At 49.3% G+C, this 27,808-nt stretch overlaps 2 protein-coding genes across 8 annotated transcripts in view; both read left to right on the top strand.

Annotated features, from left to right (window-relative positions):
• The first annotated feature begins 6,631 nt into the window (after positions 1-6,631).
• Positions 6,632-22,275, top strand: cyp20a1 (cytochrome P450, family 20, subfamily A, polypeptide 1). Its single transcript, XM_030086083.1, has 13 exons — positions 6,632-6,803; positions 7,595-7,644; positions 7,754-7,920; positions 7,989-8,134; positions 8,240-8,407; positions 8,515-8,593; positions 14,682-14,794; positions 14,944-14,998; positions 16,556-16,676; positions 20,116-20,227; positions 20,304-20,368; positions 20,462-20,551; positions 21,878-22,275. Exons 1-13 carry the CDS (start codon positions 6,732-6,734, stop codon positions 22,068-22,070), a joined length of 1,431 nt encoding a protein of 476 aa, XP_029941943.1. The 5' UTR covers positions 6,632-6,731; the 3' UTR covers positions 22,071-22,275.
• A 1,293-nt stretch (positions 22,276-23,568) lies between these two features.
• abi2b (abl-interactor 2b) overlaps positions 23,569-27,808 on the top strand; it is a 39,281-nt gene continuing 35,041 nt past the window's right edge. For all 7 annotated transcript variants that reach the window (XM_030086075.1, XM_030086079.1, XM_030086080.1 and 4 more), the window contains exons 1-3: positions 23,569-23,708; positions 26,045-26,212; positions 27,430-27,606. In XM_030086075.1, the coding sequence (XP_029941935.1) occupies positions 23,592-23,708; positions 26,045-26,212; positions 27,430-27,606 (462 nt within the window). In that variant the 5' untranslated portion in view covers positions 23,569-23,591. The remainder of the gene's footprint in view (positions 23,709-26,044; positions 26,213-27,429; positions 27,607-27,808) is intronic.

A 27,808-nucleotide genomic window follows, 5' to 3' on the forward strand; every position in this document is an offset into this window, starting at 1 on the left:
AGAGGGGATTTCACTCGGTCTGAAACGGCCGAGCCAATCAGCGTTGCCGCTTTTTGTTTTGTTTTCTTTTTTTTTGCGAATTCTGTGGCTGAACCGGAAGTGACGCCATCGCTGCGCGTAGCGGAGATGACGGACTTTAGCTTTAACCATCGTCTGACAGCTGCAGTCAGTAAAGTTACAGACAAAATACCAAGAATTACAACAATCAAGCAAGAGCAGAGTCTGGCCTGGAGAGGGTCGGACAGGAAAAGACGTTTTCTCGTGTCTTTACGTGTAGAGAAGCTACAGCACAGCGCCCGTCAGTACCTGATCCGTACCAGACGCTTCTGCGCATGTGCCCTCATCATCACAACATGATTTATGGCGAGACAGCTCGTTACGGCAACTCTACTGGGACAAACTTTATTAAGGCGTATGTCCATTTAAAGCGACACTAAGGAACTTTTCAACCTTAATAAAACATTTTAATATCTTTTGTGATGACACATCGACTTACAACGGGTTGAATGACCCCTCTGTCACGGGCTGAGGGCGTCAGTATTGCTTTCACTTGGACTAAGAAACTGTGAGGAGGGTGGTAGGAACCCAGCACACGGCATGCGTCACATTATGATATAATATTGTTTAGCCACCATTAGATTCATGACCTCGTCGCTATCCGTCCTTCACACAGCCGCTGGAAACAAATGTAGGCGAGTTCAGTCTGACAGCATGCCACCGGGAGCAGCATTTTACGACGTCACGCACTAGTCCTCATGGGAACTGTAGTATTCCTTTAGGCAAAACACTACCGCTTTTGTCCACTGGCGCCGCCAAAATCAACGGAAACTGAAAGTTCCTTAGTGTTACTTTAAAGTTCAGCAAAATTACATCCTTAAAACGATCTGTGTGTGTCTAGTTTAGAAAGATACATTTATCCTATTATCTCACTCAGAAATGATCGTTTAAGCATCTTATATTGAAAATACCATCAAACTAAACTCTAAATGGTGAAACGAAGCAGGTCATTTTATTAGTAAAGCCCATTTTTACAAATAATTTGTCTGAAATCGCTTCACACAGCCTCATAGCAACATCCTCTGCCCTCCCTCACATCCATTGAGATGAAACTCCCAAGAAAACTCTCGACCAGAAATAATGGAAGAAAGCTCAGTGTGAGCAGAGGAGAGCTCCCCCTGCTGGACGGGCAGACGATCAGCAGACGTGACAGACAAGAAGACAGTTTAAACAGAGTATAAAGAACATGGAGGCTGCTGAGAGGAGCTGAAGAGGGCAGGTTTTGGTGAGAGGCAAGGAGGCAGAACACGCCAAATGAAGACTAGAATATAATAATAGCATCCTCACTCTCAGGGATGGAATACATTATGAAAATTATTTATTACACAGTAATTTTGTTTATTTCAAAGGTTTGCTTGTGATGAATGTAATGCTCATTATTGACATCACCCACATTGTTTTATCACTTTCTTTGTTATGAGGACAGTGTTATCTGACTGAAGCTGCACATCTGCTCTTATTAACACTCATTGGTAAAAGAAGCTTTAAAAAGAATGTAGTCATAATAGACTGAACTGGAAGCTTTCACTGTGTCTCAACACACACTTCAGTCCAGCTGAATGCACCTGTGGTGGACGGAGCTTCTGGACGGGGAAGTCTGAGCCTCTGCAGTCCTCCTGCAGGCAGAGTCCCACTCTCCAGGGCCTGGTCCCTGGCTCTCCAGGCCTGGTCCCTGGCTCTCCAGGCCTGGTCCCTGGCTCTCCAGGGCTCTCCAGGGCCTGGTCCCTGGCTCTCCGGGCCTGGTCCCTGGCTCTCCAGGGCTCTCCAGGCCTGGTCCCTGGCTCTCCAGGGCTCTCCAGGGCCTGGTCCCTGGCTCTCCAGGCCTGGTCCCTGGCTCTCCAGGACTCTCCAGGCCTGGTCCCTGGCTCTCCAGGCCTGGTCCCTGGCTCTCCAGGCCTGGTCCCTGGCTCTCCAGGGCTCTCCAGGCCTGGTCCCTGGCTCTCCAGGACTCTCCAGGCCTGGTCCCTGGCGCTCCAGGGCCTGGTCCCTGGCTCTCCAGGGCTCTCCAGGGCCTGGTCCCTGGCTCTCCAGGCCTGGTCCCTGGCTCTCCAGGGCTCTCCAGGCCTGGTCCCTGGCTCTCCAGGGCTCGCCAGGGCCTGGTCCCTGGCTCTCAAGGCCTGGTCCCTGGCTCTCCAGGCCTGGTCCCTGGCTCTCCAGGACTCTCCAGGCCTGGTCCCTGGCTCTCCAGGCCTGGTCCCTGGCTCTCCAGGCCTGGTCCCTGGCTCTCCAGGGCTCTCCAGGCCTGGTCCCTGGCTCTCCAGGACTCTCCAGGCCTGGTCCCTGGCTCTCCAGGGCCTGGTCCCTGGCTCTCCAGGGCTCTCCAGGCCTGGTCCCTGGCTCTCCAGGGCTCTCCAGGGCCTGGTCCCTGGCTCTCCAGGCCTGGTCCCTGGCTCTCCAGGGCTCTCCAGGCCTGGTCCCTGGCTCTCCAGGGCTCTCCAGGCCTGGTCCCTGGCTCTCCAGGCCTGGTCCCTGGCTCTCCAGGCCTGGTCCCTGGCTCTCCAGGGCTCTCCAGGGCCTGGTCCCTGGCTCTCCAGGGCCTGGTCCCTGGCTCTCCAGGGCTCTCCAGGCCTGGTCCCTGGCTCTCCAGGGCTCTCCAGGGCCTGGTCCCTGGCTCTCCAGGCCTGGTCCCTGGCTCTCCAGGACTCTCCAGGCCTGGTCCCTGGCTCTCCAGGCCTGGTCCCTGGCTCTCCAGGCCTGGTCCCTGGCTCTCCAGGGCTCTCCAGGCCTGGTCCCTGGCTCTCCAGGACTCTCCAGGCCTGGTCCCTGGCTCTCCAGGGCCTGGTCCCTGGCTCTCCAGGGCTCTCCAGGGCCTGGTCCCTGGCTCTCCAGGCCTGGTCCCTGGCTCTCCAGGGCTCTCCAGGCCTGGTCCCTGGCTCTCCAGGGCTCTCCAGGGCCTGGTCCCTGGCTCTCAAGGCCTGGTCCCTGGCTCTCCAGGCCTGGTCCCTGGCTCTCCAGGACTCTCCAGGCCTGGTCCCTGGCTCTCCAGGCCTGGTCCCTGGCTCTCCAGGCCTGGTCCCTGGCTCTCCAGGGCTCTCCAGGCCTGGTCCCTGGCTCTCCAGGACTCTCCAGGCCTGGTCCCTGGCTCTCCAGGGCCTGGTCCCTGGCTCTCCAGGGCTCTCCAGGCCTGGTCCCTGGCTCTCCAGGGCTCTCCAGGGCCTGGTCCCTGGCTCTCCAGGCCTGGTCCCTGGCTCTCCAGGGCTCTCCAGGCCTGGTCCCTGGCTCTCCAGGGCTCTCCAGGCCTGGTCCCTGGCTCTCCAGGCCTGGTCCCTGGCTCTCCAGGGCTCTCCAGGCCTGGTCCCTGGCTCTCCAGGGCTCTCCAGGGCCTGGTCCCTGGCTCTCCAGGGCTCTCCAGGCCTGGTCCCTGGCTCTCCAGGGCTCTCCAGGCCTGGTCCCTGGCTCTCCAGGCCTGGTCCCTGGCTCTCCAGGGCTGGTCCCTGGCTCTCCAGGGCCTGGTCCCTGGCTCTCCAGGACTCTCCAGGCCTGGTCCCTGGCTCTCCAGGGCTCTCCAGGCCTGGTCCCTGGCTCTCCACACTTTAAGATTGTGTACATTATCAGATGTGACGTTACACCAACACAGTTTCAACAGTAAACATCTGACACACAACAGTTGCATAATTTCATCACATCACACTGTCACACAGACCACAGGAAAGTCTTTTCACTGCAGTTATTTTTAATTATTTTTGATTCCACTCAGCTCCAGTGTGCAGAGAACAAATCCACAGACAACAAATGTAATTTGTATGTTTGAATAAGAGAAGGAATTTATTTCAAACATTTAAAAAATGAATTGAAAAACAAAGAACAGAATACAAACAAAAAAGGTCTGACAAGGAGCAGAGAATAATAAAACTTATTTAATTTCTATGTAATATTATTTAGCAGTGTAGCACTGTAAGGCTGGTGTATCTCTGTGCTAACTGTAATCCCATTACTCTGTCTCAGGTTGTGCATAAAGGATGCTGTAGTCAAAATGTTGAAGCTCTGAGTCTTCTGGTACTGAGTCCTGGTCTTTGAGGCCCAGATGCTGGGGAGGGGAAGGGCTCCCACTGGAAGCAGGGCTCCAGGGTTCCAGGGTTCCACCCAGAGCCAAGCTGTTCCTGGTCTTGGTCTTGTTTAGTCCCACCACAGAAAACACACTGCATCGGGCAGGACCAGGACCAGGACCAGGACCAGGACCAGGACCAGCCCTGTGATGGTGGCAAACTTCTGGGACAGGTTTAACAACAGCTGTATCCCAAAACTGATAAACAACAGTGAATCCTGCTCTGGAGTCCCTGATTGATCAGCATCGATACAGACCAGATGGAAACAAGGAGCATGCTGGGAGGACGGAGTGACGCAGCTGCACTATTTAAGCATGGAACCCTCCAAACAGCGTCCACGAAGCGCTCAAAATGCCTTCAAATGTTCTCACAACAGACATAAACGAATTACTAACTACTACAAATTACGAATTACTACAAACTAATGGATCACGAGTTCACAGGCTGAACAGGTAGATCACAGATCACTTTTGACCCGAAATCTAAAACAAAGTCTCTGAAAAAACGTTTCAGTGGGAGAAATGGAGGATGTGGCGAGGAGCGTGTGAATCCGGCCACTGCGTGACAGTTGGCAGCAATTAAAATATATATTTTTATATTTAATTTCCACAGCAGAGTGTTGTAAATTACACCCACTTCTGCTCATGTGCGGGGAGTTGACGCATGCGCAGAGGCGTCTGGTACGGATCGTGTTCCGGGTACAGATGGGGTACCCACGAGAGCTAATGCTAACCCTCAGAGAAGCGAACGCATTTTGATGACGTATTTGTTTTGAAGCGCTGATTGGCTGAAGTGCCTGTCAGTCAAAGGAGTAACCGACGCCTCCTGCAAGAAGTTTCTCTGGGCTCCTGTCCAGACTGAGCCCAAATCCAAATGTGGATGAGGAGTGAGCGGGGCTGGTTCTAGAGGCCAGCTGCCGACAGTAATCTGTGTGTCACACTTTCACATTCATTGTGTGGTCTGACCTGAGATCAGCAGGACAGTGAGTGAAAAGATTTGAAGAAGTTGCAAAAAAGCTGATAAAAAGTAAAAAAAAGAAAGAAAAGAAACAGTTACTGAAGGAACAAAAAACCTACAAAAAAGCTTAAACAGTTAAATTGGTTGAAAAAGCTGAAAAAAGGCCAGGGAGTTGTTGGGGATCCCCCCCACCAGGCAGGCCGACCCCCCCAGGCCGGCCGATCCCCCCAGGAAGGCCGACCCCCCCAGGAAGGCCGATCCCCCCCAGGAAGGCCGACCCCCCCAGGCAGGCCGACCCCCCCAGGCAGGCCGACCCCCCCCCAGGAAGGCCGACCCCCCCAGGCAGGCCGACCCCCCCCCAGGAAGGCCGACCCCCCCCCAGGAAGGCCGACCCCCGCCCTCACAGAAGAGAGGCCAGAAGCGCCCCGACACCAGAGGCTGAAGGACTGACCATGAAGTGCTTCCAGACATTTCTTGCACAGACAGCGCCCCCCAGTGGCTTCAGACAGTAAAGACATCTGCCCAGCACCACCTGGAGTTCAGTAGAGCTGAAGGTAAAATAAAAACCCAGTATGTTAGCACACTGTTTGTGTAAATGATGTGGGATATATCACTGGGGAGTTTTATTCAACACCTAATACAGATTCCAACATATCCAGATGGTTCTGGAAGCCCAGTGAAGGCTCAATTACCCCAAAAAGCACAAAGGTCCAGAGAAACGCCATGATATTGGAAAAAGATCATTTTTTCCTCAGTAATTCAGTTACAACAGTAACTTCGGCCAAATTACTTTTGATAAGAGGGATTTGGGCCTCTGACAATGAAAAAATAGTATTTTCCATGAGCTGTGCAGGATGTTGTATGTTCTAATCCTCACTGTCATAATTTAGGAACAGACTTTGACGATCAACATCCACGTATACAAATTGATAATAAATGGAAATAGAATAAGCAGGAATCTGATTGAGACTTTATTTTTCTGTCTGTTCTTCTCACTTTTCCTGTGGTTGGACACTTTGTCCAGATTGACCTCATCTGCTTCTTGTCTTGATTTGATGCTCATCCTCTGGTCCACTTCAAGATGTCTTCATACTGTTCCAGCAGCTTTCTAAAACAGTTTCTGCTGGTAAATTATAAATGGTAAAATTCTCTATCGTGAGATAAATAATGTCTATTCTACTTCTAATTTACCACCGAACTCCGCCGCACCTGCTTTTTCTTAAAAAATTTTCAAGAAATCACTGGATGCAGAATCTAATACATTCTCTACATGCAGATTAAAATCAGCATTTAAATTGATCCTATTGTGGGAATTGTAGAAAACAGATTCCCTGATAAAAAGACCTGCTGTTGTCTGAATATAGTAACACATAAAATGACTGAGTTGCTGAATTTTGAAATATTGTTCATTCTTTGAAATGACTGAAGTGCCAGGTGACCTTCAAAGAAAAGAAAAGACTCTTAAAGGTCAGCGCGTGTTTTACTTTCCAGGATAAAGATGCATGGATGAAGAGCGATTGTTCTGCGCTCCATTGCTCCCGTCTTGCCCGTGACCGCCAGGCCGAGTAGAGGAGCGCAGAGGAGTCGCTCGTGTTGACGTGGAGACTGCCATGCTTGGTGAACATTCTAGAGCTCCAGCTGGTGAACCCGTTCCGTTAACCGTGAGCCGTCATGCTGGACTTCGCTTTATTCGCGGTCACCTTTGTCCTCGCGCTGGTCGGCGCTGTTCTTTACCTGTACCCGGTGAGTTCGAAGCTAGCTTAGCCATTAGCTGGACCTGTGCCATTACCACACTTCCTTTTCAAACTCTCCATTTGCGGGTTTTCTTATTTTTTAACCATTCCACGCGTCTTTTACGACGTTGAAGACATCTGTAAAAACGTATATGTATCTTGAAAAAGTCGGCAATCAGCAAACTGACAGTCTGTAAAGTTGACACGATATTCACAGATTCAGACTTTCAGTCTCAATAACTCTTTAACAGACCGTCAGTAAGACTCAATCATCCCATCGTGAGGCGGACGACACGCCACAAGCTCGTTTATAAGAGTCACTGTATCGCAGCAGTGCTGGGTGGTAAGGGACTGTCTGCAAATTACAAGACGCTGCAACAGTGAAGACAACCCCCCCCCCAAAAAAACAAAAAAAACAAAAAAACAAACAAACAAAAAGCAAAACAAAAAAGAAAGAAAACAACATAATGCCATCACTGGGATTCACTGCAGCGTCACTATAATCATTAAGACCTTCACTTGTCTCCTGTCCCTAACCCTTCGCATGAGATAGAACCTTAAAAATATTACATTCAATGAAAAAATTCTATTTTGTCAGCTTCTTCTCAGTCATGTGTTTGAAACTGTGTTTGTCTTTGAATCCATTTTAAAATGATATTTTTTTCAGTGGAATTTGTAAACATGGCTGACGATCCAGCCAGGCTGCAGGGACTCACCTGTTTACATGCTGATCAGCGTCAACAGAAGGACCTTCTGTGTTAATAAGACACTTTTCTTTTCTTTCTTTTAATCCTGTTTTAGTCATCCAGAAGGGCCTCCGGCATCCCGGGTCTGAACCCCACAGATGAGAAGTAAGTTCTCATGTGTTCTTGTTTGATGCAGCACACTCCCTGGTGCTGGTCCGACCTGGACCCGCAGGCAGGATGAGCTGGGTGTTGTCTGTGCCTGTCTGTCCCTCAGAGACGGGAACCTGCAGGACATCGCCAGTAAAGGCAGTCTGCATGAGTTCCTGGTGGGTCTGCATCAGGAGTTTGGCCCTGTGGCGTCCTTCTGGTTCGGCGGGCGGCCCGTGGTGAGCCTGGGCTCCGTCGACCAGCTGCGGCAACACGTCAACCCCAACCACAGCAGTAAGGAAGCCCGCAGCAGCGTCCGCACGGAGAAGTGTGTGTCTCCTCTCTAATCCTTTATTCCTCAGCCGACTCCTTTGAGACGATGCTGAAGTCGCTGCTGGGCTACCGGTCGGGGACGGGGGGCGGGGCCACTGAGACGGTGTTGAGGAAGAAGCTGTACGAGAGCGCCATCGACGGCTCGCTGAAGAAGAACTTTCCTCTGCTGCTCCAGGTTCTCGCTGAAGGGTGAACCTCACGGTTCTTGCTGCGAGGCGTCGTCTCACCGCCGCTCTGATCAGTGTGTGTGTGTGTGTGTGTTTGTGTGTGTGTGTGGCAGCTGGTGGAGGAGCTGGTGGAGAAGTGGAAGTCTTTCCCGGAGGCCCAGCACACCCCGCTGTGCGCCCACCTGCTGGGCCTGGCCATGAAGACCGTCACCCAGCTGGCTCTGGGCGAGCGCTTCCAGGACGACGCCCAGGTGATCGCCTTCCGCAGGAACCACGACGCGGTGAGGAGAGCTCCCGGCTTCACCCCTTCCTGAACACACTCGCATCGGAGGACGTGACAGTGGACGGTGTGGACTCATGTGGACACGTGACTGTCTCACACCTCTAGATCTGGTCAGAGATCGGGAAAGGCTACCTGGATGGATCGCTGGAGAAAAGCTCCAGCAGGAAAGAACATTATGAGAAGGGTGAGTGAGTCCAGTCCCTCTCTACAGTCCCATGATGCATTGCTCCAAACCTCACAGAAGCCAACCAGTGGACATGCCTGCTGTCGACCTGTCAACATCCATCCTGCCTTCAAATCCAAATTCACAATCATGATTCAAGGAGAACTTTTGAAGGAGAAGGTTGAACTTTTTTTCAACTCTGAGGGGATTAACCCCCAACGCTTCTCTGAATTCTCAGCAGTTCCAAAAACACTGGTGTCATCGCAAATAAAACACGTTTCACCCTTTCAGAAACTTCACAGGTTTTGTTGTTCAGTTTGAGCAGTTAAGGTGCCAACACTGAGCTCTGGGGTGCTCCGTGGAAATGTCCAGATGTTCAGAGAGACGCCATGAAGAAATGTCCAGATGTTCAGAGAGACGCCATGAAGAAATGTCCAGATGTTCAGAGAGACGCCATGAAGAAATATCCAGATGTTCAGAGAGACTCCAAAAAATATATCCCGTCATGTAGTTTGTGAGGTGGTGTTTGTGAACAGGTGTGTAGTTTGTGAACAGGTGTGTCGTTTGTGAACAGGTGTGTCGTTTGTGAACAGGTGTGTCGTTTGTGAACAGGTGTGTAGTTTGTGAACAGGTGTGTCGTTTGTGAACAGGTGTGTAGTTTGTGAACCATTCCATGCCTCCAGTCACCAGATCACTGTCCTGATCACTGATTAACCTCGTTTCACTTTATAACCTCATTTCTGAATTTAATGATGATGATGATGATGATGATGAAATGACTTTTTCACTGGCCTGAAGAGAGTTGGATCTGGTGACAGTTGGCGTTCAGACTTCTACTGTTGAGGTGGAGTTTTGATCGGCTGTTGTGTGTGTTGTGCTGTTCAGTAGTTCCAGCGTTGTGTGGAGTGTGACTGCTTGTTGACGGTGTTGTTCTGTCATCAGCTCTGTCGCAGATGATCTCAGGGTTTCCCTCAGAGCTTTATAGCCTGGCGGGCCGCCAGCCTTTACTTACCCCCCCGCCAGGCTAAGCTTCGGTGTTTTTTTTTTTATATTGTAAATATGTTTTTTTTTATGAGCCAAAACAGCGACGCCAAAGACGGTCTCCAGAGCTTTTAATGGCATCTGGTGATGCAGTTGCAATGGCGACACCTTCTGGTCGATACGTGAACACACAGGGGTCAGAGGTGAGGCGTGTTTTCATCAGAGAGCCACGGCAAGTTGATGAGGCAGAGCCGGTGCGAGCTAGCATGGATGCTAGCACGTCGCCGCAGCAGCCTCCTGCGAGCCGCGATGGGAAACATCAAACTAGAGGATTTAATCCAAAACGGCTGGTGTTCCGTCCTCAGAATGATTCTCTGTCCAGACGGTGGAGCTGCTTCTGTTTAATGAAGCAGAACGAACAACATGCTTCATCAGTCTGGAGGACTTCACACACCTTCTTCTTCTACTGCTTCACACTGCACTGTACATCTAACAGTAACACTGCGCCCTCTGCTGGACTGAAGGAGGTACTGCTGGACTGCTGCACTGCTGTGAACTCCATAGAAACAACAAACACTTAAAGAACGTAAGAATATTATTAACTGTAAGCAATCTAATAGTTTTTCTTTAGTTTTTCATTCAAAAGTAGACGAGGTCAGACAGTCCAGCAGAGACCTCTTCAGCCTCTGAGTCCCTGTTTTTACACCTTGATCATGTTTGCACTTTTTTATTTTTGTTAATTAATTTTACCTTTAAATGTGAACAGCAATGCCTTGTTTTAAGATTCATTAGGATTTAAATTAATTGAAAACAATTGATATTTATTTTAATTGTATTTATTTGTGTTTGTTAAAACTTTATTTAAGATTATGCCTTTTTGGAAGACTCTGCATTTAAGTAATGTTAATAAATGCTGACAATAAAACAAAATAGTCAGAAATTCCAAATTTCTGTCAACCTAACTTTTTTTTTTTTTTTTTACATAAACACGGGTGGCTTCTCTGGCAGTCCAACCACCGGGCTTAGCAAGTTTTCTGGGGGAAACCCTGGATCAGCTGTTGTGTGTGTTGACGGTAGGGGGGTAACGATACCCAAAAATCTGGGTTGGATACGTACCTCGGTTCTGAGGCCACGGTTCGGTTCGGTTTCGATACAGTAGGGAACAAAATGCAAAGCCTAAATGTTCCTGTTGTTGTCATGCTTCCATGTCCGCCTGTCTGTGTCGGCTGTGCGGCACATCACCGACGCCAGCGCTCTTCTCTGCTGCTGCATTTGGGCTCAGCTGTGGACGTTCCAGGCAGCCGCACTGATCCACGCATCCTCCAGAAGCTTCTCCGGCTCTCTAGACTGTTTATCTGCTCCTTTATTCAGATTATTTATAGGAAATGAGGCTCAGACATTGTCAGGACGTTATCATTTAGTGTCAGAGTTTATTTAGCCTTTTTTTTCTGTTTCTGAATCTCGGGGCGGCGCCTGAGCGATTAGATACTTTCACTCAGGGTGCGAACTATGGGGGGCCAGGGGGGTCTCAGCCCCCTTGATGAGACATGACCCCCCTGAAAACATGATTTGTGAAATTTTGGGGGGGCCCTAAATATTGGAAAACTGCCGTTTCCCCCATGTATTTCCTTTAATTTATTATTATTGACTTAGTATGATCATAATCATGGATTATATGCAGAATTAGGCCAATTTTAATGGATGATTTGCGCATCACTATTTCACTTTAAGTGGCTGAATCCTGCTTTTTAAGCTCGTCCAAACCCTAGAAATGGCATTAACATGGTAATAGTTTATTTTTGGCGCTAAGTTAAAGTCATTTTGTGTGAAATAAAAGATTTTCTGTGGCTAATTCTGAAACCCAGAAGAGAAAACGCTCTGTTTCACTGAAATCCCGCCTCTCCCCCTGTGGACTTTGACTGACAGCTACTTCAACCAATCAGCGCTTCAAAACAAATACATTGGCTAGCTTTAGCTCTTTAGCTCTAGCTTCTCTACACGCAAAGACACGCGAAAACGTTGTTTCCTGTTAGAAACTCACCAAGCGCAGACCCTTCAGACTCTTGCTCTTGCTTGATTGATGCGTTCAGACGATGGTTACGTGTTGTGGATGAAAAATGATCAATGTGTGTAAAATGATCTGGAAGCTCTGATTTAGTGTAACTCGTATAACCTTTCCCACTGCAGCTAGCGGGTCGACCCGTGTCTGCGACCCGCTAACTATCGCCTTTTTAGACGCCTTTCCCACCGCCTGCAGACCCGCGTCTCACCTCCTGCTGGCGAGCCGCGTCGCTGCGTTTTCCCGCACTGATGGTGTCCCACGTTGATGACATCATCAGCGCGACGGAGCAAAACGAAAGTAAACAATGCAGCGGAAAACAGTCCCTGTTACCTGGAGACGAATCTCCTCTTCCACACGGATCAGGGGAAGCTCCAAAAACAACAGCTAGCGTGCTAACTTAGCCGCGCCGCGTCGACGTCATCATGTAAGTTCCCGGATGTGTCCCTCCCACTAAAAGCCGGTAGAAACTCACCAGGGAATTTACCGGGTCGATTGCAGGGTCAGCATCCCGGGTCAAACCTTCTCCCACTGCCATGACTGAGACCCTCCAGACTCTTGCTCTTGCTTGACTGTTGCTTTCAGACGATGTTCAAAGTTTATCCTCGAAATCGGAGTTACAAAAAGCAGCAACGCTGATTGCCGAGGGCCTGCGGGGGGGGGGGGGGGGGGGGGGGGGCTCAGGGGAGCCGTCTTCACTGTGTGACGTCAACGTGGGAAAACAGAGCGTTTTCACGGTGGGAGGGGCTGCCTCTCTGAGCAGCACAAACACTGGGAAAGCTTGAACACGCAGGTACAAAGGAAAAAAACGCTTTGGGGAGTTTTCGGTGAGTACAGAACTATATAACAAGGTTAAAACATACAAAAAGTGAATTTTGCATGATACAGCCCCTTTAAACGAGTACTCGTTACGGATAATGCATTTTTTCCGAATCCGAGGACAGCCCGAGCATTGTCCGTCATGATTCGTCCTCGTGCTGATGGGAGATCCTCATTGGTCCTTCATTCTGCTCCTGCTCCACCGAGACGGCAGGATCCTGGTGAGAGAAGCCAGTCGGAGCTGATAAATTAAAAATGCGGTATTTTATTTCTTTGTAGCTGCATTGTGCCTGAGGAAAACCTTATAAGGTTGAACGTCGGGTGATTGTGCTGCATACTCGGGGTTTTTTTCGGGGGTTTTTAAGTTTCGTTTTCCCTCGCGTTTTTTTTCCCTTATTTCTCTTCTTTTTCATAATAATCTGGGCTTGTGCTCCACTGGGAGGCTGTGATCTATGGGAGAGAGATGATAACTGGACCGAGGTCCACGTCCCGGTCGTGTCCTGGTACTGCAGCCGCGGACAGGACCAGGAAGCTCAGCAGGGGGGATGAGAGGTTTCCCTGGACGCTGGGAGATTCCGGTGGGGATCATGGGGGGGGGGGGGGGGGGCATTCATACAACTAAAATATTCATGATCTGACTCAATAAAAAATACTTGTTCTGTAAATAGTTCCTTTACTATTGTGACCAAAAATATTCAAATTGTATTTCTGAGGCTTTTGTGTGAATAAATAATCATTTACATATAACTTTAAAAATATTCATGTTCTGACTAAAATAAAAAAACAAAAATCTGTACATTGTATCACTGAGACTGTTCTGTAAATAGTTTTCAAATGAAGAATCAATATAGCAACTTCTGAGCAATCCATATCAATTTCAGACTTAAAATAGTGTACCAAATTCTGCCCCAGCCTGTTTCCAGTTAAACCACGCCCACTTCCGGTTCAGACCACGCCCCCTACGAGTACAGATACGGATACAGATAATTTGGATGGGCAAACAGATACAGATACAGATAGTGGTGTAGTCGCTCATCCCTAGCAGACGTATTCCCTCCGAGGCACGCGCCCCCCCCCAGTGAGCCCCCCCCAGTGAGCCCCCCCCCCAGTGAGCCCCCCCCAGTGAGCCCCCCCCCCAGTGAGCCCCCCCCAGTGAGCCCCCCCCCCCGCCAGCCGGTATGGTTCCACACTGCTTCTCTTCAGTGACAGCCCTCCTCCTCCTCCTGACAGAGTCTGCTCTCTCCGTCCTCCAGCTTTTCTCTGAGTTTCTTCAGACGGAGTTGCAGCCTGTTCGCTTCAGACTCACTTTGAAGCCTGGACGAAGCTGCTAGCAGCAGCAGTCATGGCTGCAGGTGTAGCTGCACATGCTAGCTGCAGAACGTAAACACACGCACCATCCGGCTGTGAGCGGGAAAAAAAACTAACTAACTTTGGCCCGTGAACTCACCCGGAGACAGTCCTGTACCGAACCCAACGGCCCGGACCGGAACGCTTCAGTACAAGTACATGTATTGTTACAACCCTAGTTGACGGTGTTGTTTAGTAGTTCCAGGGTTGTGTGTGTTGACGGTGTTGTTCAGTAGATCCAGGGTTGTGTGTGTTGACGGTGTTGTTCAGTAGTTCCCGGGTTGTGTGTGTTGACGGTGTTGTTCAGTAGTTCCGGTGTTGTGTGTGTTGACGGTGTTGTTCAGTAGTTCCGGTGTTGTGTGTGTTGACGGTGTTGTTCAGTAGTTCAAGGGTTGTGTGTGTTGACGGTGTTGTTCAGTAGTTCCGGTGTTGTGTGTGTTGACGGTGTTGTTCAGTAGTTCCAGGGTTGTGTGTGTTGACGGTGTTGTTCAGTAGTTCCGGTGTTGTGTGTGTTGACAGTGTTGTTCAGTAGTTCCAGGGTTGTGTGTGTTGACGGTGTTGTTCAGTAGTTCCAGGGTTGTGTGTGTTGACGGTGTTGTTCAGTAGTTCCGGTGTTGTGTGTGTTGACGGTGTTGTTCAGTAGTTCCAGGGTTGTGTGTGTTGACGGTGTTGTTCAGTAGTTCCGGTGTTGTGTGTGTTGACGGTGTTGTTCAGTAGTTCCGGTGTTGTGTGTGTTGACGGTGTTGTTCAGTAGTTCCGGTGTTGTGTGTGTTGACGGTGTTGTTCAGTAGTTCCGGTGTTGTGTGTGTTGACGGTGTTGTTCAGTAGTTCCGGTGTTGTGTGTGTTGACGGTGTTGTTCAGTAGTTCCGGTGTTGTGTGTGTTGACGGTGTTGTTCTGTCAGCTCTGTCGCAGATGGAGTCGCTGCTGCTGTCGGTGTTCAGAGAGAGGAAGGCCGACAGGAAGCAGACGGTGTTTCTGGATGCTCTGCTTCAGTCCAGCCTCTCAGAGCGACAGGTGAAACCACCTGGGCAACATCCCCCCGACACACACACACACACACACACACACACACACACACACACACACACACACACACACACACACACAGCCCTGCACTTATGAAGGTCCTGATTCAGGGATTGTTGGCTCTGGCTGTGTTTCAGATCCTGGAGGACTGCATGGTCTTCACCTTGGCTGGGAGCGTCATTACTGCTAACTGTAAGTATGAGAACCGGAACATCTGGACTGACTGACTGGATTTACGCAGGCTCAATGAGACTTATTATGGGATGTGGTCTGCTTGGAATTCACCAGTGGAAACAAACACACTGTGTTTCAAATGATCCAATCAGCAAGTTCATCAAGGACAATAGAAAAGAAATAAACCCTCCAGCTCCCAGGCCTCTGGTAGATCCTGCAGAACCCTCCAGCTCCCAGGACTCTGGTAGATCCTGCAGAACCCTCCAGCTCCCAGGACTCTGGTAGATCCTGCAGATCCCTCCAGCTCCCAGGACTCTGGTAGATCCTGCAGATCCCTCCAGCTCCCAGGACTCTGGTAGATCCTGCAGAACCCTCCAGCTCCCAGGACTCTGGTAGATCCTGCAGATCCCTCCAGCTCCCAGGACTCTGGTAGATCCTGCAGATCCCTCCAGCTCCCAGGACTCTGGTAGATCCTGCAGAACCCTCCAGCTCCCAGGACTCTGGTAGATCCTGCAGAACCCTCCAGCTCCCAGGACTCTGGTAGATCCTGCAGAACCCTCCAGCTCCCAGGCCTCTGGTAGATCCTGCAGATCCCTCCAGCTCCCAGGACTCTGGTAGATCCTGCAGATCCCTCCAGCTCCCAGGACTCTGGTAGATCCTGCAGAACCCTCCAGCTCCCAGGACTCTGGTAGATCCTGCAGATCCCTCCAGCTCCCAGGACTCTGGTAGATCCTGCAGATCCCTCCAGCTCCCAGGACTCTGGTAGATCCTGCAGAACCCTCCAGCTCCCAGGACTCTGGTAGATCCTGCAGAACCCTCCAGCTCCCAGGACTCTGGTAGATCCTGCAGATCCCTCCAGCTCCCAGGCCTCTGGTAGAAGACCTTAGCTGGAAGGAGATACCGCCCAAGAAGGGCAAGAATGTGTGTGTGTGTGTGTGTGTGTGTGTGTGTGTGTGTGTGTGTGCACGCACATACAGACATTCATTTAATGCGCCACTTGTTAAACTTTGTTTACAAGTCCAAAGCGGTCCTGGGGCATTTTATGTTTTTTCCTCTTGGATGCAGTTCTCCAGCGAGCCAGCAGGTGTCACTCTTCTAACTTGGTCAAATGCTTGGAAGTCGTGTCTCATTCTTGAAACGGTTGTCAGATTGGTTCAGTATTTCATGAAGCTTCGATTTCACCGTCACCTCGGCACACACTCACCAGGCGTTGGACAGACTTGGCCTCATGGGGGCGCCGGCAGGACGGTCACCCGACCAGCTGCCCTGAAATAATGGACCAAATATGTATGTTTTATGTTTTATAAGAGTGTATTTTAAACTGAGAGAGACATTGTATTGATGAGTAGGTTTTTATTTCCCTTCCACTGATGTTTAATATGATTTTATGTTTCAGTGTTCAAAACTGTCTTTTTTAATGCACTATTTTTGTTTGCCACACCCAGTGGGAGGGGCTTATATGCTAGAAGAGAACCATTTTGGCTTGTTGAGATGAGTCTCTGAGACACTTTCTCACTTTGTTGGAGAGAGTGAGACAGAGTGAGATCTTCACTTCCTGTCTGTCTGTCTCTGCAGTGTGCGTCTGGGCTCTTCACTTCCTGTCCGCCTCTGAAGACGTTCAGGACCGGTTGTATCAGGAGCTGCAGGAGGTTCTGGGATCTGATCCGGTTTCTCTGGACAAGGTTCCTCAGCTCAGGTCAGTAGCTCACAGCTGCTTTTAAACTCAGGATGTGACGGGCTGTTTCCTGACCGTACTGTTCTGCTGTTCTAGATACTGACCGTACTGTTCTGCTGTTCTAGATACTGACCGTACCGTTCTGCTGTTCTAGATACTGACCGTACCGTTCTGCTGTTCTAGATACTGACCGCACCGTTCTGCTGTTCTAGATACTGACCGTACCGTTCTGCTGTTCTAGATACTGACCGTACCGTTCTGCTGTTCTAGATACTGACCGTACCGTTCTGCTGTTCTAGATACTGACCGTACCGTTCTGCTGTTCTAGATACTGACCGCACCGTTCTGCTGTTCTAGATACTGACCGTACTGTTCTGCTGTTCTAGATACTGACCGTACTGTTCTGCTGTTCTAGATACTGACCGCACCGTTCTGCTGTTCTAGATACTGACCGTACTGTTCTGCTGTTCTAGATACTGACCGTACTGTTCTGCTGTTCTAGATACTGACCGTACTGTTCTGCTGTTCTAGATACTGACCGTACTGTTCTGCTGTTCTAGATACTGACCGTACCGTTCTGCTGTTCTAGATACTGACCGCACCGTTCTGCTGTTCTAGATACTGACCGTACCGTTCTGCTGTTCTAGATACTGACCGTACCGTTCTGCTGTTCTAGATACTGACCGTACCGTTCTGCTGTTCTAGATACTGACCGTACCGTTCTGCTGTTCTAGATACTGACCGTACCGTTCTGCTGTTCTAGATACTGACCGTACTGTTCTGCTGTTCTAGATACTGACCGCACCGTTCTGCTGTTCTAGATACTGACCGTACTGTTCTGCTGTTCTAGATACTGACCGTACTGTTCTGCTGTTCTAGATACTGACCGCACCGTTCTGCTGTTCTAGATACTGACCGTACTGTTCTGCTGTTCTAGATACTGACCGTACTGTTCTGCTGTTCTAGATACTGACCGCACCGTTCTGCTGTTCTAGATACTGACCGTACTGTTCTGCTGTTCTAGATACTGACCGTACTGTTCTGCTGTTCTAGATACTGACCGTACCGTTCTGCTGTTCTAGATACTGACCGTACCGTTCTGCTGTTCTAGATACTGACCGTACCGTTCTGCTGTTCTAGATACTGACCGTACTGTTCTGCTGTTCTGGATACTGACCGTACTGTTCTGCTGTTCTAGATACTGACCGTACTGTTCTGCTGTTCTAGATACTGACCGTACTGTTCTGCTGTTCTAGATACTGACCGTACCGTTCTGCTGTTCTAGATACTGACCGTACCGTTCTGCTGTTCTAGATACTGACCGTACCGTTCCGCTGTTCTGGATACTGACCGTACTGTTCTGCTGTTCTAGATACTGACCGTACTGTTCTGCTGTTCTAGATACTGACCGTACTGTTCTGCTGTTCTAGATACTGACCGTACTGTTCTGCTGTTCTAGATACTGACCGTACTGTTCTGCTGTTCTGGATACTGACCGTACCGTTCTGCTGTTCTAGATACTGACCGTACCGTTCCGCTGTTCTGGATACTGACCGTACCGTTCTGCTGTTCTAGATACTGACCGTACCGTTCTGCTGTTCTAGATACTGACCGCACCGTTCTGCTGTTCTAGATACTGACCGTACCGTTCTGCTGTTCTAGATACTGACCGTACCGTTCTGCTGTTCTAGATACTGACCGTACTGTTCTGCTGTTCTGGATACTGACCGTACTGTTCTGCTGTTCTAGATACTGACCGTACTGTTCTGCTGTTCTAGATACTGACCGTACTGTTCTGCTGTTCTAGATACTGACCGTACCGTTCTGCTGTTCTAGATACTGACCGTACCGTTCTGCTGTTCTAGATACTGACCGTACCGTTCCGCTGTTCTGGATACTGACCGTACTGTTCTGCTGTTCTAGATACTGACCGTACTGTTCTGCTGTTCTAGATACTGACCGTACTGTTCTGCTGTTCTAGATACTGACCGTACTGTTCTGCTGTTCTAGATACTGACCGTACTGTTCTGCTGTTCTGGATACTGACCGTACCGTTCTGCTGTTCTAGATACTGACCGTACCGTTCCGCTGTTCTGGATACTGACCGTACTGTTCCGCTGTTCTAGATACTGACCGTACCGTTCTGCTGTTCTAGATACTGACCGTACCGTTCTGCTGTTCTAGATACTGACCGTACCGTTCTGCTGTTCTAGATACTGACCGTACCGTTCCGCTGTTCTGGATACTGACCGTACCGTTCTGCTGTTCTAGATACTGACCGTACCGTTCTGCTGTTCTAGATACTGACCGTACCGTTCTGCTGTTCTAGATACTGACCGTACCGTTCTGCTGTTCTAGATACTGACCGTACCGTTCTGCTGTTCTGGATACTGACCGTACCGTTCTGCTGTTCTAGATACTGACCGTACCGTTCTGCTGTTCTAGATACTGACCGTACCGTTCTGCTGTTCTAGATACTGACCGTACCGTTCTGCTGTTCTAGATACTGACCGTACCGTTCTGCTGTTCTAGGTACTGACCGTACCGTTCTGCTGTTCTGGATACTGACCGTACCGTTCTGCTGTTCTGGATACTGACCGTACCGTTCTGCTGTTCTAGATACTGACCGTACCGTTCTGCTGTTCTAGATACTGACCGTACCGTTCTGCTGTTCTAGATACTGACCGTACTGTTCTGCTGTTCTAGATACTGACCGTACTGTTCTGCTGTTCTAGGTACTGACCGTACCGTTCTGCTGTTCTGGATACTGACCGTACCGTTCTGCTGTTCTGGATACTGACCGTACCGTTCTGCTGTTCTAGATACTGACCGTACTGTTCTGCTGTTCTGGATACTGACCGTACTGTTCTGCTGTTCTAGATACTGACCGTACCGTTCTGCTGTTCTAGATACTGACCGTACTGTTCTGCTGTTCTGGATACTGACCGTACTGTTCTGCTGTTCTAGATACTGACCGTACCGTTCTGCTGTTCTAGATACTGACCGTACCGTTCTGCTGTTCTAGATACTGACCGTACTGTTCTGCTGTTCTAGATACTGACCGTACTGTTCTGCTGTTCTAGGTACTGACCGTACCGTTCTGCTGTTCTGGATACTGACCGTACCGTTCTGCTGTTCTGGATACTGACCGTACCGTTCTGCTGTTCTAGATACTGACTGTACCGTTCTGCTGTTCTGGATACTGACCGTACTGTTCTGCTGTTCTGGATACTGACCGTACTGTGCTGCTGTTCTAGATACTGACCGTACCGTTCTGCTGTTCTAGATACTGACCGTACCGTTCTGCTGTTCTAGATACTGACCGTACCGTTCTGCTGTTCTAGATACTGACCGTACTGTTCTGCTGTTCTAGATACTGACCGTACCGTTCTGCTGTTCTAGATACTGACCGTACTGTTCTGCTGTTCTGGATACTGACCGTACCGTTCTGCTGTTCTAGATACTGCCAGCTGGTCCTGAATGAGACGGTCCGGACCGCCAAGCTGACCCCCGTGGCTGCTCGGCTGCAGGAAGTGGAGGGCAAAGTGGATCAGCATGTCATCCCCAAAGAGGTTCTCACAGGTTCTCGTCTCGTAGAGATGGAAGAAGACGTTTGTGAAGCTGGTCTAAATACGAGTGTTGTTCCAGACTCTGGTGGTCTACGCCTTGGGGGTGGTCCTGCAGGATGGCAAAACCTGGAACGTCCCGTACAGGTAGAACGTTGACAGCAGGATCCTGAGTCACTGCTCATGTTGATGAAGGGAAGAGAAAAATAATTTGTCATCAGGTTCTTTGTTCTCCTTCAGGTTTGATCCTGATCGATTTGAGGAGGAACCGGCCAGAAAAAGTTTCTGTCTGTTGGGGTTCTCCGGGAACCAGACCTGTCCAGAGCTCAGGTACAGACCACTGTTAGACATCACAGAGGAACCATGAGAACCAGAACCACCGCTAAAGACACAGAGGAACCATGAGAACCAGAACCACCGCATTGCACACAAGAATAGAGGACAGAAAAAAAGTCAAAAAAGTGCATTACATGATAATAATAATAATAATAATAATAATCACGAGTTAACAGATGTATGGGAAATGCTCATAAGTGCAAACATGAAGCCCGTGACATGTGGACCGTTATTGTTTACAACCACTTTTTATGGTTCAACCCGGTTACAAGAGGAACAAGTTCAGGGGCATTGCATCACCTAACCCGCTTTTTCTCACAGCATGCAGAGACAGCCTGCACTTCAGGGGCCCTTCTTCTTCTGTGGTGTCTGTGTAAAATAAGGTTGAACATGCAAACAGCACCCCTAGTGGCAGGAAGTACAAATGCAGTCATGGCGTCATACTATTGACCTCAATCTGAATATTGACTGCATGTAAAGCGTCACGTTGATGCAGGCCGGGTAGTCGTGGGGCCCCATTAGGTAGGTTCCCGACGTGTCATTGTAAATTATCTGAGGGGTTTCAAGTTGTGTCGCTGATATCCGCCGTCTGTCGGGGCCCTCCTACCAGCAACTAACCGCTGAGCACTCGGAAAGGGCCCCATGCGGGGGGTTTTCAACACGCTGTCGTTGGAGCGTTTAGTGTTGCGCCTTAAATTTGTCATTGAAACTGACTGATGTCAGCCGTCCCTCGGGGCCCCTCGAGCCCAGGGCCCCTCGAGCCCGGGGCCCCTCGAGCCCGGGGGCCCCCTCCAGCCCGGGGGCCCCCTCCAGCCCGGGGCCCCCTCCAGCCCGGGGCCCCCTCCAGCCCGGGGCCCCCTCCAGCCCGGGCCCCCTCCAGCCCGGGGCCCCCTCCAGCCCGGGGCCCCTCCAGCCCGGGGCCCCCTCCAGCCCGGGGCCCCCCTCCAGCCCGGGGGCCCCCTCCAGCCCGGGGCCCCCTCCAGCCCGGGGCCCTGTGTGTAGCGGCGCCTCTGGCCGGAGAGAAGCAGCTGCTGCTCATTCCGCCTCGGATTTAAACAAACAAACAAACAAAACTCCTCGGCAGTGGAATTCACCACCAGAGGGCCCGTAGGTTTTCAAAACCTCTGTGAAGACATGTCCGAGAACTGGAACCACTGCTGGAGACGTCTCAGAGGAACCATGCAGAACATGAGTCAAAGCCTCAAAGCAGCAGGAGGTCATCAGTCTGCTGGAGGTGGAGGAAGTCAACCTGCTGACCTCTGACCTCTCCTCCTCGGCCCCTGCCAGGTTTGCCTGCTGACCTCTGACCTCTCCTGCCAGGTTTGCCTATACCGTGGCCACGGTGCTGCTGGCCACGTTGGTGCGGCAGCTGAAGCTCCACCAGCTGGAGGGACATGTCTCGGAGGTCCGGTCTGAGCTGGTGTCCTCCCCCAGAGACGAGACCTGGGTCACCGTCAGCAGACGTAGGACGGAACCTCCAGAACCTTCAGGACCTTCAGGGACGGGACAGTAAATGATAAGAACATCTCATGACCTGTGAAGTATTGATCTGACCCTCATGAGGTGAAGCTGTTCTCTCCCAGGGACTTTGAATGCATCATGACTGGAGGAACCGTCCTCTGATCACGTTCTCTATTGAGCACCTTTGAGACTGTTCTGTGAACATGCGTCCCTGTCCTCTTTTTATCAGTCATTAAATGTCTCTCGCAGGAACTTGAGCTCTCAGCTGTTTTTATTGTGTGGAATGTCTTACATTTTTATTCCTCTTGTTGATTTATGCTTTCATGTTCCATGAATGACATTACACCACAACTGCTCAGATTGTTGTGGGAGTGTTAAGAAAAAATAAAACATTTGTATATCAATTGTCTCGGTAAATGTTTAAATAATGCAATGAGACATGGTCAGATTAGACCAGAGGACATGTCACACTCACTCACACAATGGTTTTTTTTGTTTTCCCCCATTTGATTCTTCTTGTATCAATCAGTAAAGTGTGTTTTACTCTTTAAATGAGGTTTTTATCCAGTAACGGCCTGTCTGGCCTTGGTCTTCTGGAGCTCTCCACATTGTAGCTTGTAGGACTTCAAAATAAAACTCTGAACAAACAAGCTTTCATGGTAAAACCTCCAGGAGACTCGTACACAGGGTTTTGGTTCGTGACCTTGGCTTGGCTGCTGCTAGATCTTCAAAATGTAGATTATCTGTTGTTTGCAAAAGATTAATTCTGATTTTTCTTAAAGTTATGAGAAGTATGCAACTTTTTTACCTCAATAAAGGTTTTTCCGAATCCCTGTGGGGGTAAATAAAGACTTGGCACGGCGATTGGCCGGTCCCTCCACTCCCCTCGGTGTCTGACTGAAAACCCTGAACAAAGGATGAATTTGGGGTGAAAAAACTTTTAACACAGTTTGTCGGCTTCTGGGACCGATATGCCATGACTGAAAAGTAGCATAATATGTCCCCTTTAAGTTTTATACAAACCTGCAGAATGTTATCGTGACTTCAAAAAGCAGGAATAGCATGAATCTTCCTGCCCACACATGGAAAGTGTCAACAAAATTCAGGACTAAAGTAGCTATATTTCTCTTTACATTTTAAAAATAAAACTTCCAGAATGTTCTGCATTCCTCATAAGGAAAATGATTTATTGAGATTCTGTGAAGTTTGTTGACATCCTGCAGACTGTAGTTCATCAGAGGAAAGTCAAGAAAACTTCTACATTTGGTGGTAAAATGCCCTGAAGAATTAAGCAGAAAGATGGAACTAGACGGAACCACTAGGTGGTAAAAAAGTTGAACTATTTCCTTCACCTCAGTATCGAGACTTATAAGTGAATAAAAATGATGAGGAAATGATCCTTTTGATTTATTTCCATTTATGTTATTAAAGATAACATCGAAAGCCATGGGACGCCTGCAGTACCGCAGCCGGCCGTGGGGGCGCCACTGAACACATACACGGCCTGCAGTACCGCAGCCGGCCGTGGGGGCGCCATTGAGCACATACTCGACTCTTCGGTAAAAATGTGAAAATGGCGGAGCTACAGATGCTACTGGAGGAGGAGATCCCGGCGGGGCGCAGCGCTCTGCTGGACAGCTTCACCAACTTGGAAAGAGTCGCGGAGTATTGCGAGAGCAACTATGTCCAGGTAGGCTGTGAAGGGGGAAGCTTTGCTCGGTGTGTTCATGAAACCGTGGCGGGGCGACCCGATGCTAGGCTAGATGCTAGGCTAGCTGGTGCTAATGTGGTGCAGCAGAGCGGGCTAGCTGCGGCTGAAGCAGCCACAAGCAGCATCTGAAGCTCCGGGCTGTCACTAAAGCTGCCCTTCGAAACGCTGTCTGCTCGTTCTGCCGGTGTGTGCCGGAGCTGCCGTGGCGCCCTCTCCGTGCACCGAGTGGTTGCTGCTTCGCTGCTAGGCAGTGACAGTCCAGCAGGGACCGTGAATATGGATCTGTTGACCGAGAACCCCAGCCGAGCGAGCACCCAGAGGCTGCGGCTCCTCATCGGATCAGCCCGTGATGGTGTGGTGGCTGGAGGGGAGCCCCTGTGATCTATGCTGCTTTCAGCGGTGCAGATGCTCACTCATGGAGGGAGCGTGTGCCTGCAGAGCCGTGCGGGTCCATCCCTGGCTTTGTGAGTGCCCGCACCTGCCCCGTGTTGGAAGGTGGAGGAGGTGTGACCGATTGGAGGAGGTGGCTGCTCAGATGTCTGACAAGATTCCACTGAGGTTTTACCTCCTCAGAATCTGAAATATTTATCTGGAGGACATTTAGCAACACGTCTTTCTGGTTATACCAGCTGTGGAGCGACTTCACACGCGTTGCAAACAATTTTCAGGCAACTGCAACAAGTGTAAACAATCGTGTTTGCCTACTCTGACCTTTGACCCTGACACTGATTGTGTTAAAGGTCTGCTGTGCTCTTAAATGTAAATGTATTGTTGTTATTGGTCTTGTGTTATTGTTTGTGTATTACTTCCTCCTATTTATACGTTATACTTCACTGTAAATTCTAACAAGTTAACTTTACTCAAACGAATCTAGGAAACCGATTACCTTTGGAAATTTAAGTAAAGGAACTTAACTGTGTCAAGTAGAGTGAAATTGTCATATGAATGAGCTTCTTCTTTTAAAGTTGTGAGCACTGAAAGCATCTGAGTAATGTTAACTTCCAACCAAGTTTTTTGAACTAAAATCCCTTGAGTCAGATTAATATATTCCACCAAACAAATTCTCACACGGTCTGCGGATCAAACCCAGGACCTTCTGATTGTAAGGCGAGAGCACTGACTGCTCTGCCGACTCTGCTGCTGATGGGAAGACACATGGACTTCAAACACTGTGTGAGCAGTACGTAATACTACATAAAATGCTCTTCATGTACCTTAATTCAGCTTACTTAAAAATAATAACTCCCAAAAATAGCTTTATGAAAACCATTATTTTTTATTATTATTTTTGGTGTTCATATTTGCAAACAGCAACAACAGTCATCAGAGGTCGACCTTGGCTGAAACGTTCCAGATTTAAAGCTTGGTGGCTTCACAAGAAGCTCCCCAACACCACGTCTTCATCGGGAGTCCGGACTTTCAAATTACAAACAAAAGCCGGACTGAAGGCCAGCCTGTCGCGTTGGGCTGTCTGCACCGCTTCAACAGCTTGCATGTTAATGCCTCGTTCTTCTTCGTTGGTTAACGCGCGCCAAGCGGAAATGGTCACAAACTGCCACACGCCCAGAAGAGTCCAGTAAATATCACTGAGTGGAACAAGTAAGCATGGAGAAAGTACAGAAAACTTGGAGAAACAAAGTAAACTTAAAAAACTAGCATAAATTAAGTTGTATATACTATTTACACTAAAGTCATGTCAGTGTTTGCGTTTACAGTGTTGTGCTTTTTTAAGTCTGTCCCTTTCTTTGTCTGTTTGCTCCTCCACCAAAGCAAATGTCTCATGTAGGCTACTGTACTTGGTAATAAACCCATTTCTGATCTGATCAAATGATTTACAAAATCCTGCCATATCTGAGGCCAAATAACCTGCAGCTGTTCTGTTCTGTTCTGTTCTGTTCTGTTCTGTACTGTACTGTACTGTACTGCAGTACTTACTTTTGTTTTGGCCTTTTCAGTACCAGACACCAGACAGTGTTCTAGCAATACTCCATGGGGGGCAATGGAGTATTGCTAGAACACTGGGGGCACTTTGAGGCTGACCCATTAACCTAACATGCATTTTTTTGGACTGTGTGAGGAAGCCGGAGAACCCGTAAGGGACCCATGCACACTCAGGGAGAACATGCAAACTCCACTCAGAAAGGGCCTGAGCCTCGGCCGGTACTTGAACCCAGGACCTTATTGCTCTTGCAGTTCTGAATTGAATTTAAAAAAAAAAATAACTTTAAACAAAGCAACCTAAATATGATGGGATGAGCTTGTAGCTCAGCGGAACATGCAGGGTTCTCCACCTTCTCCTCTCTCTCCTGGTCCAGTCTCCAGACAAGCAGAGGGCCCTGGAGGAGACCAAGAACTACACCACCCAGTCCCTGGCCAGCGTGGCCTACCTGATCAACACGCTGGCCAACAACGTGCTGCAGATGCTCGACATCCAGGCCTCGCAGCTGCGCCGCATGGAGTCCTCCATCAACCACATCTCACAGGTGGGAAACCCCCCTCGTTCAAGCAGCTCGGCTCTGTGGGGTGGATGGGGGGCATGATGATTACATCTTACGGAATAGCTGACCTGCCAGGTGCGCAATTTGACATCAACATATGCTGGTACGATTCGTCTCTCTAGCTACGCAAAAAGCCACCGACAGCGCTAATATCAGCTGAAGTAATCATATCTACAACCCATCATGAGGCAGTGTTCCTTATTAAATTCTGTGCAGTTGCTCTGAAAGAGCCAACAACCAAACTGCTACCACATGATTCACCAGTGGTTTCTGCTTCTGCTCAGTGATTAGTGAGTGTTGATAGGCAGGTCGGGGGGGGCTCCGCCCCCAGGAGATGCACGCGAACGTAGTGCACGAGCACAAAACTTAACAAATGGCTGACAAAGTGAGAAATTCAATATTATTCAAAAGTGTGTATGTCTTTTTTGTTTTAAAAAAGTACAACAAATAGGTTTGCACAGTAACAGCATGTTTACAGAAGCAGTTCTCAAACTGGAGTCAGCGAGCCATAGCTTGAAGGTCAGTGAAAGAAATATTAAATTAATATCACCGTGTATCAGGAAAAAAAAACATACAAAAAAGCAAAAAACAAAACTATTTCTACATATGAGTAACAAAGCACCAATTAACAAACTAACTCCTCCCCCTTAGCTTAGCTACGGACCAATAAAAACCCTGACATGATTGATGCGTAGCTATAAATCTGTCTTCATTCCTGGCACGGCTCCTGCTTGCTGCTCATGGTTCTAGCTAGTGACCGTGGAACCATGGACATCAGAACTCTTCATCAAGCGGTTCTCAGTCTCACCCAGCAGAACCCAGAACACTCCTGCTTCACTGACAGGATCAGTACTGGGCTTTGATCGGCACTGAGGGTGTTGAAGCAGGGAGAGAGCGAGAACATGCTGGACAGGGTTCTCCAGGAACAGGGTTGGAGAACATTTGATTACTTTGGTTCATGGATACTATAAATAATAGAAATAGCTGTTCCTTGTTTAAAAGTATGAAGCAGCCACAAAGTGAGGGGAAAAAAAGATGCATAAAAAAGTGTGATCATTTTTGAATAATCTGTTTTTTTTTTTAATTTTTACAAAATTTTTTAAAGCCAGGAAAAAAAAAAACAGCCACATGACACAAATGGTTCTGCAAATGTTTTGGCGAGGCTGGCCGGTCTGAGCTCCCGTCCTGTGCTCCTCCTCCAGACTGTGGACATCCATAAAGAGAAGGTTGCTCGTCGGGAGATCGGCATCCTCACCACCAACAAAAACACCTCCCGCACACACAAGATCATCGCCCCGGCCAACCCCGAGAGGCCCGTGCGCTACATCCGCAAACCCATCGACTACAGCCTGCTGGACGACATGGGCCACGGAGTCAAGGTGCTGGTTTCACTGTCGCTCTGTGGGAGGAGAAGTCCAAACATTCACGCCGTTCTGTCTTCGTAGTAGAGGAGTCCTGAACCGAGGCTGGTCATTGTCCAGTTTGATCTCCTCTGCAGCGCGCTCTGTTCAGTGTGACGGTGTTCTGATCTTCTCAAAGAAGAAATCTAGGGAAAGGGATTTGTCAAGGTCGAGCATTCGG

The sequence above is a fragment of the Salarias fasciatus genome, assembly GCF_902148845.1.
Source record: "Salarias fasciatus chromosome 23 unlocalized genomic scaffold, fSalaFa1.1 super_scaffold_20, whole genome shotgun sequence".
Classification (NCBI taxonomy): domain Eukaryota; kingdom Metazoa; phylum Chordata; class Actinopteri; order Blenniiformes; family Blenniidae; genus Salarias; species Salarias fasciatus.

Bases quoted from the DNA above. Each gene is read 5' to 3' on its own strand.
- cyp20a1 (XM_030086083.1), top strand. From the start codon at position 6,732: ATGCTGGACTTCGCTTTATTCGCGGTCACCTTTGTCCTCGCGCTGGTC. The intron at 8,135-8,239 runs GTTCTCGCTGAA...TGTGTGTGGCAG, and splicing joins ACTTTCCTCTGCTGCTCCAG to CTGGTGGAGGAGCTGGTGGA. The intron at 20,552-21,877 runs GTACAGACCACT...CTCTCCTGCCAG, and splicing joins CAGACCTGTCCAGAGCTCAG to GTTTGCCTATACCGTGGCCA.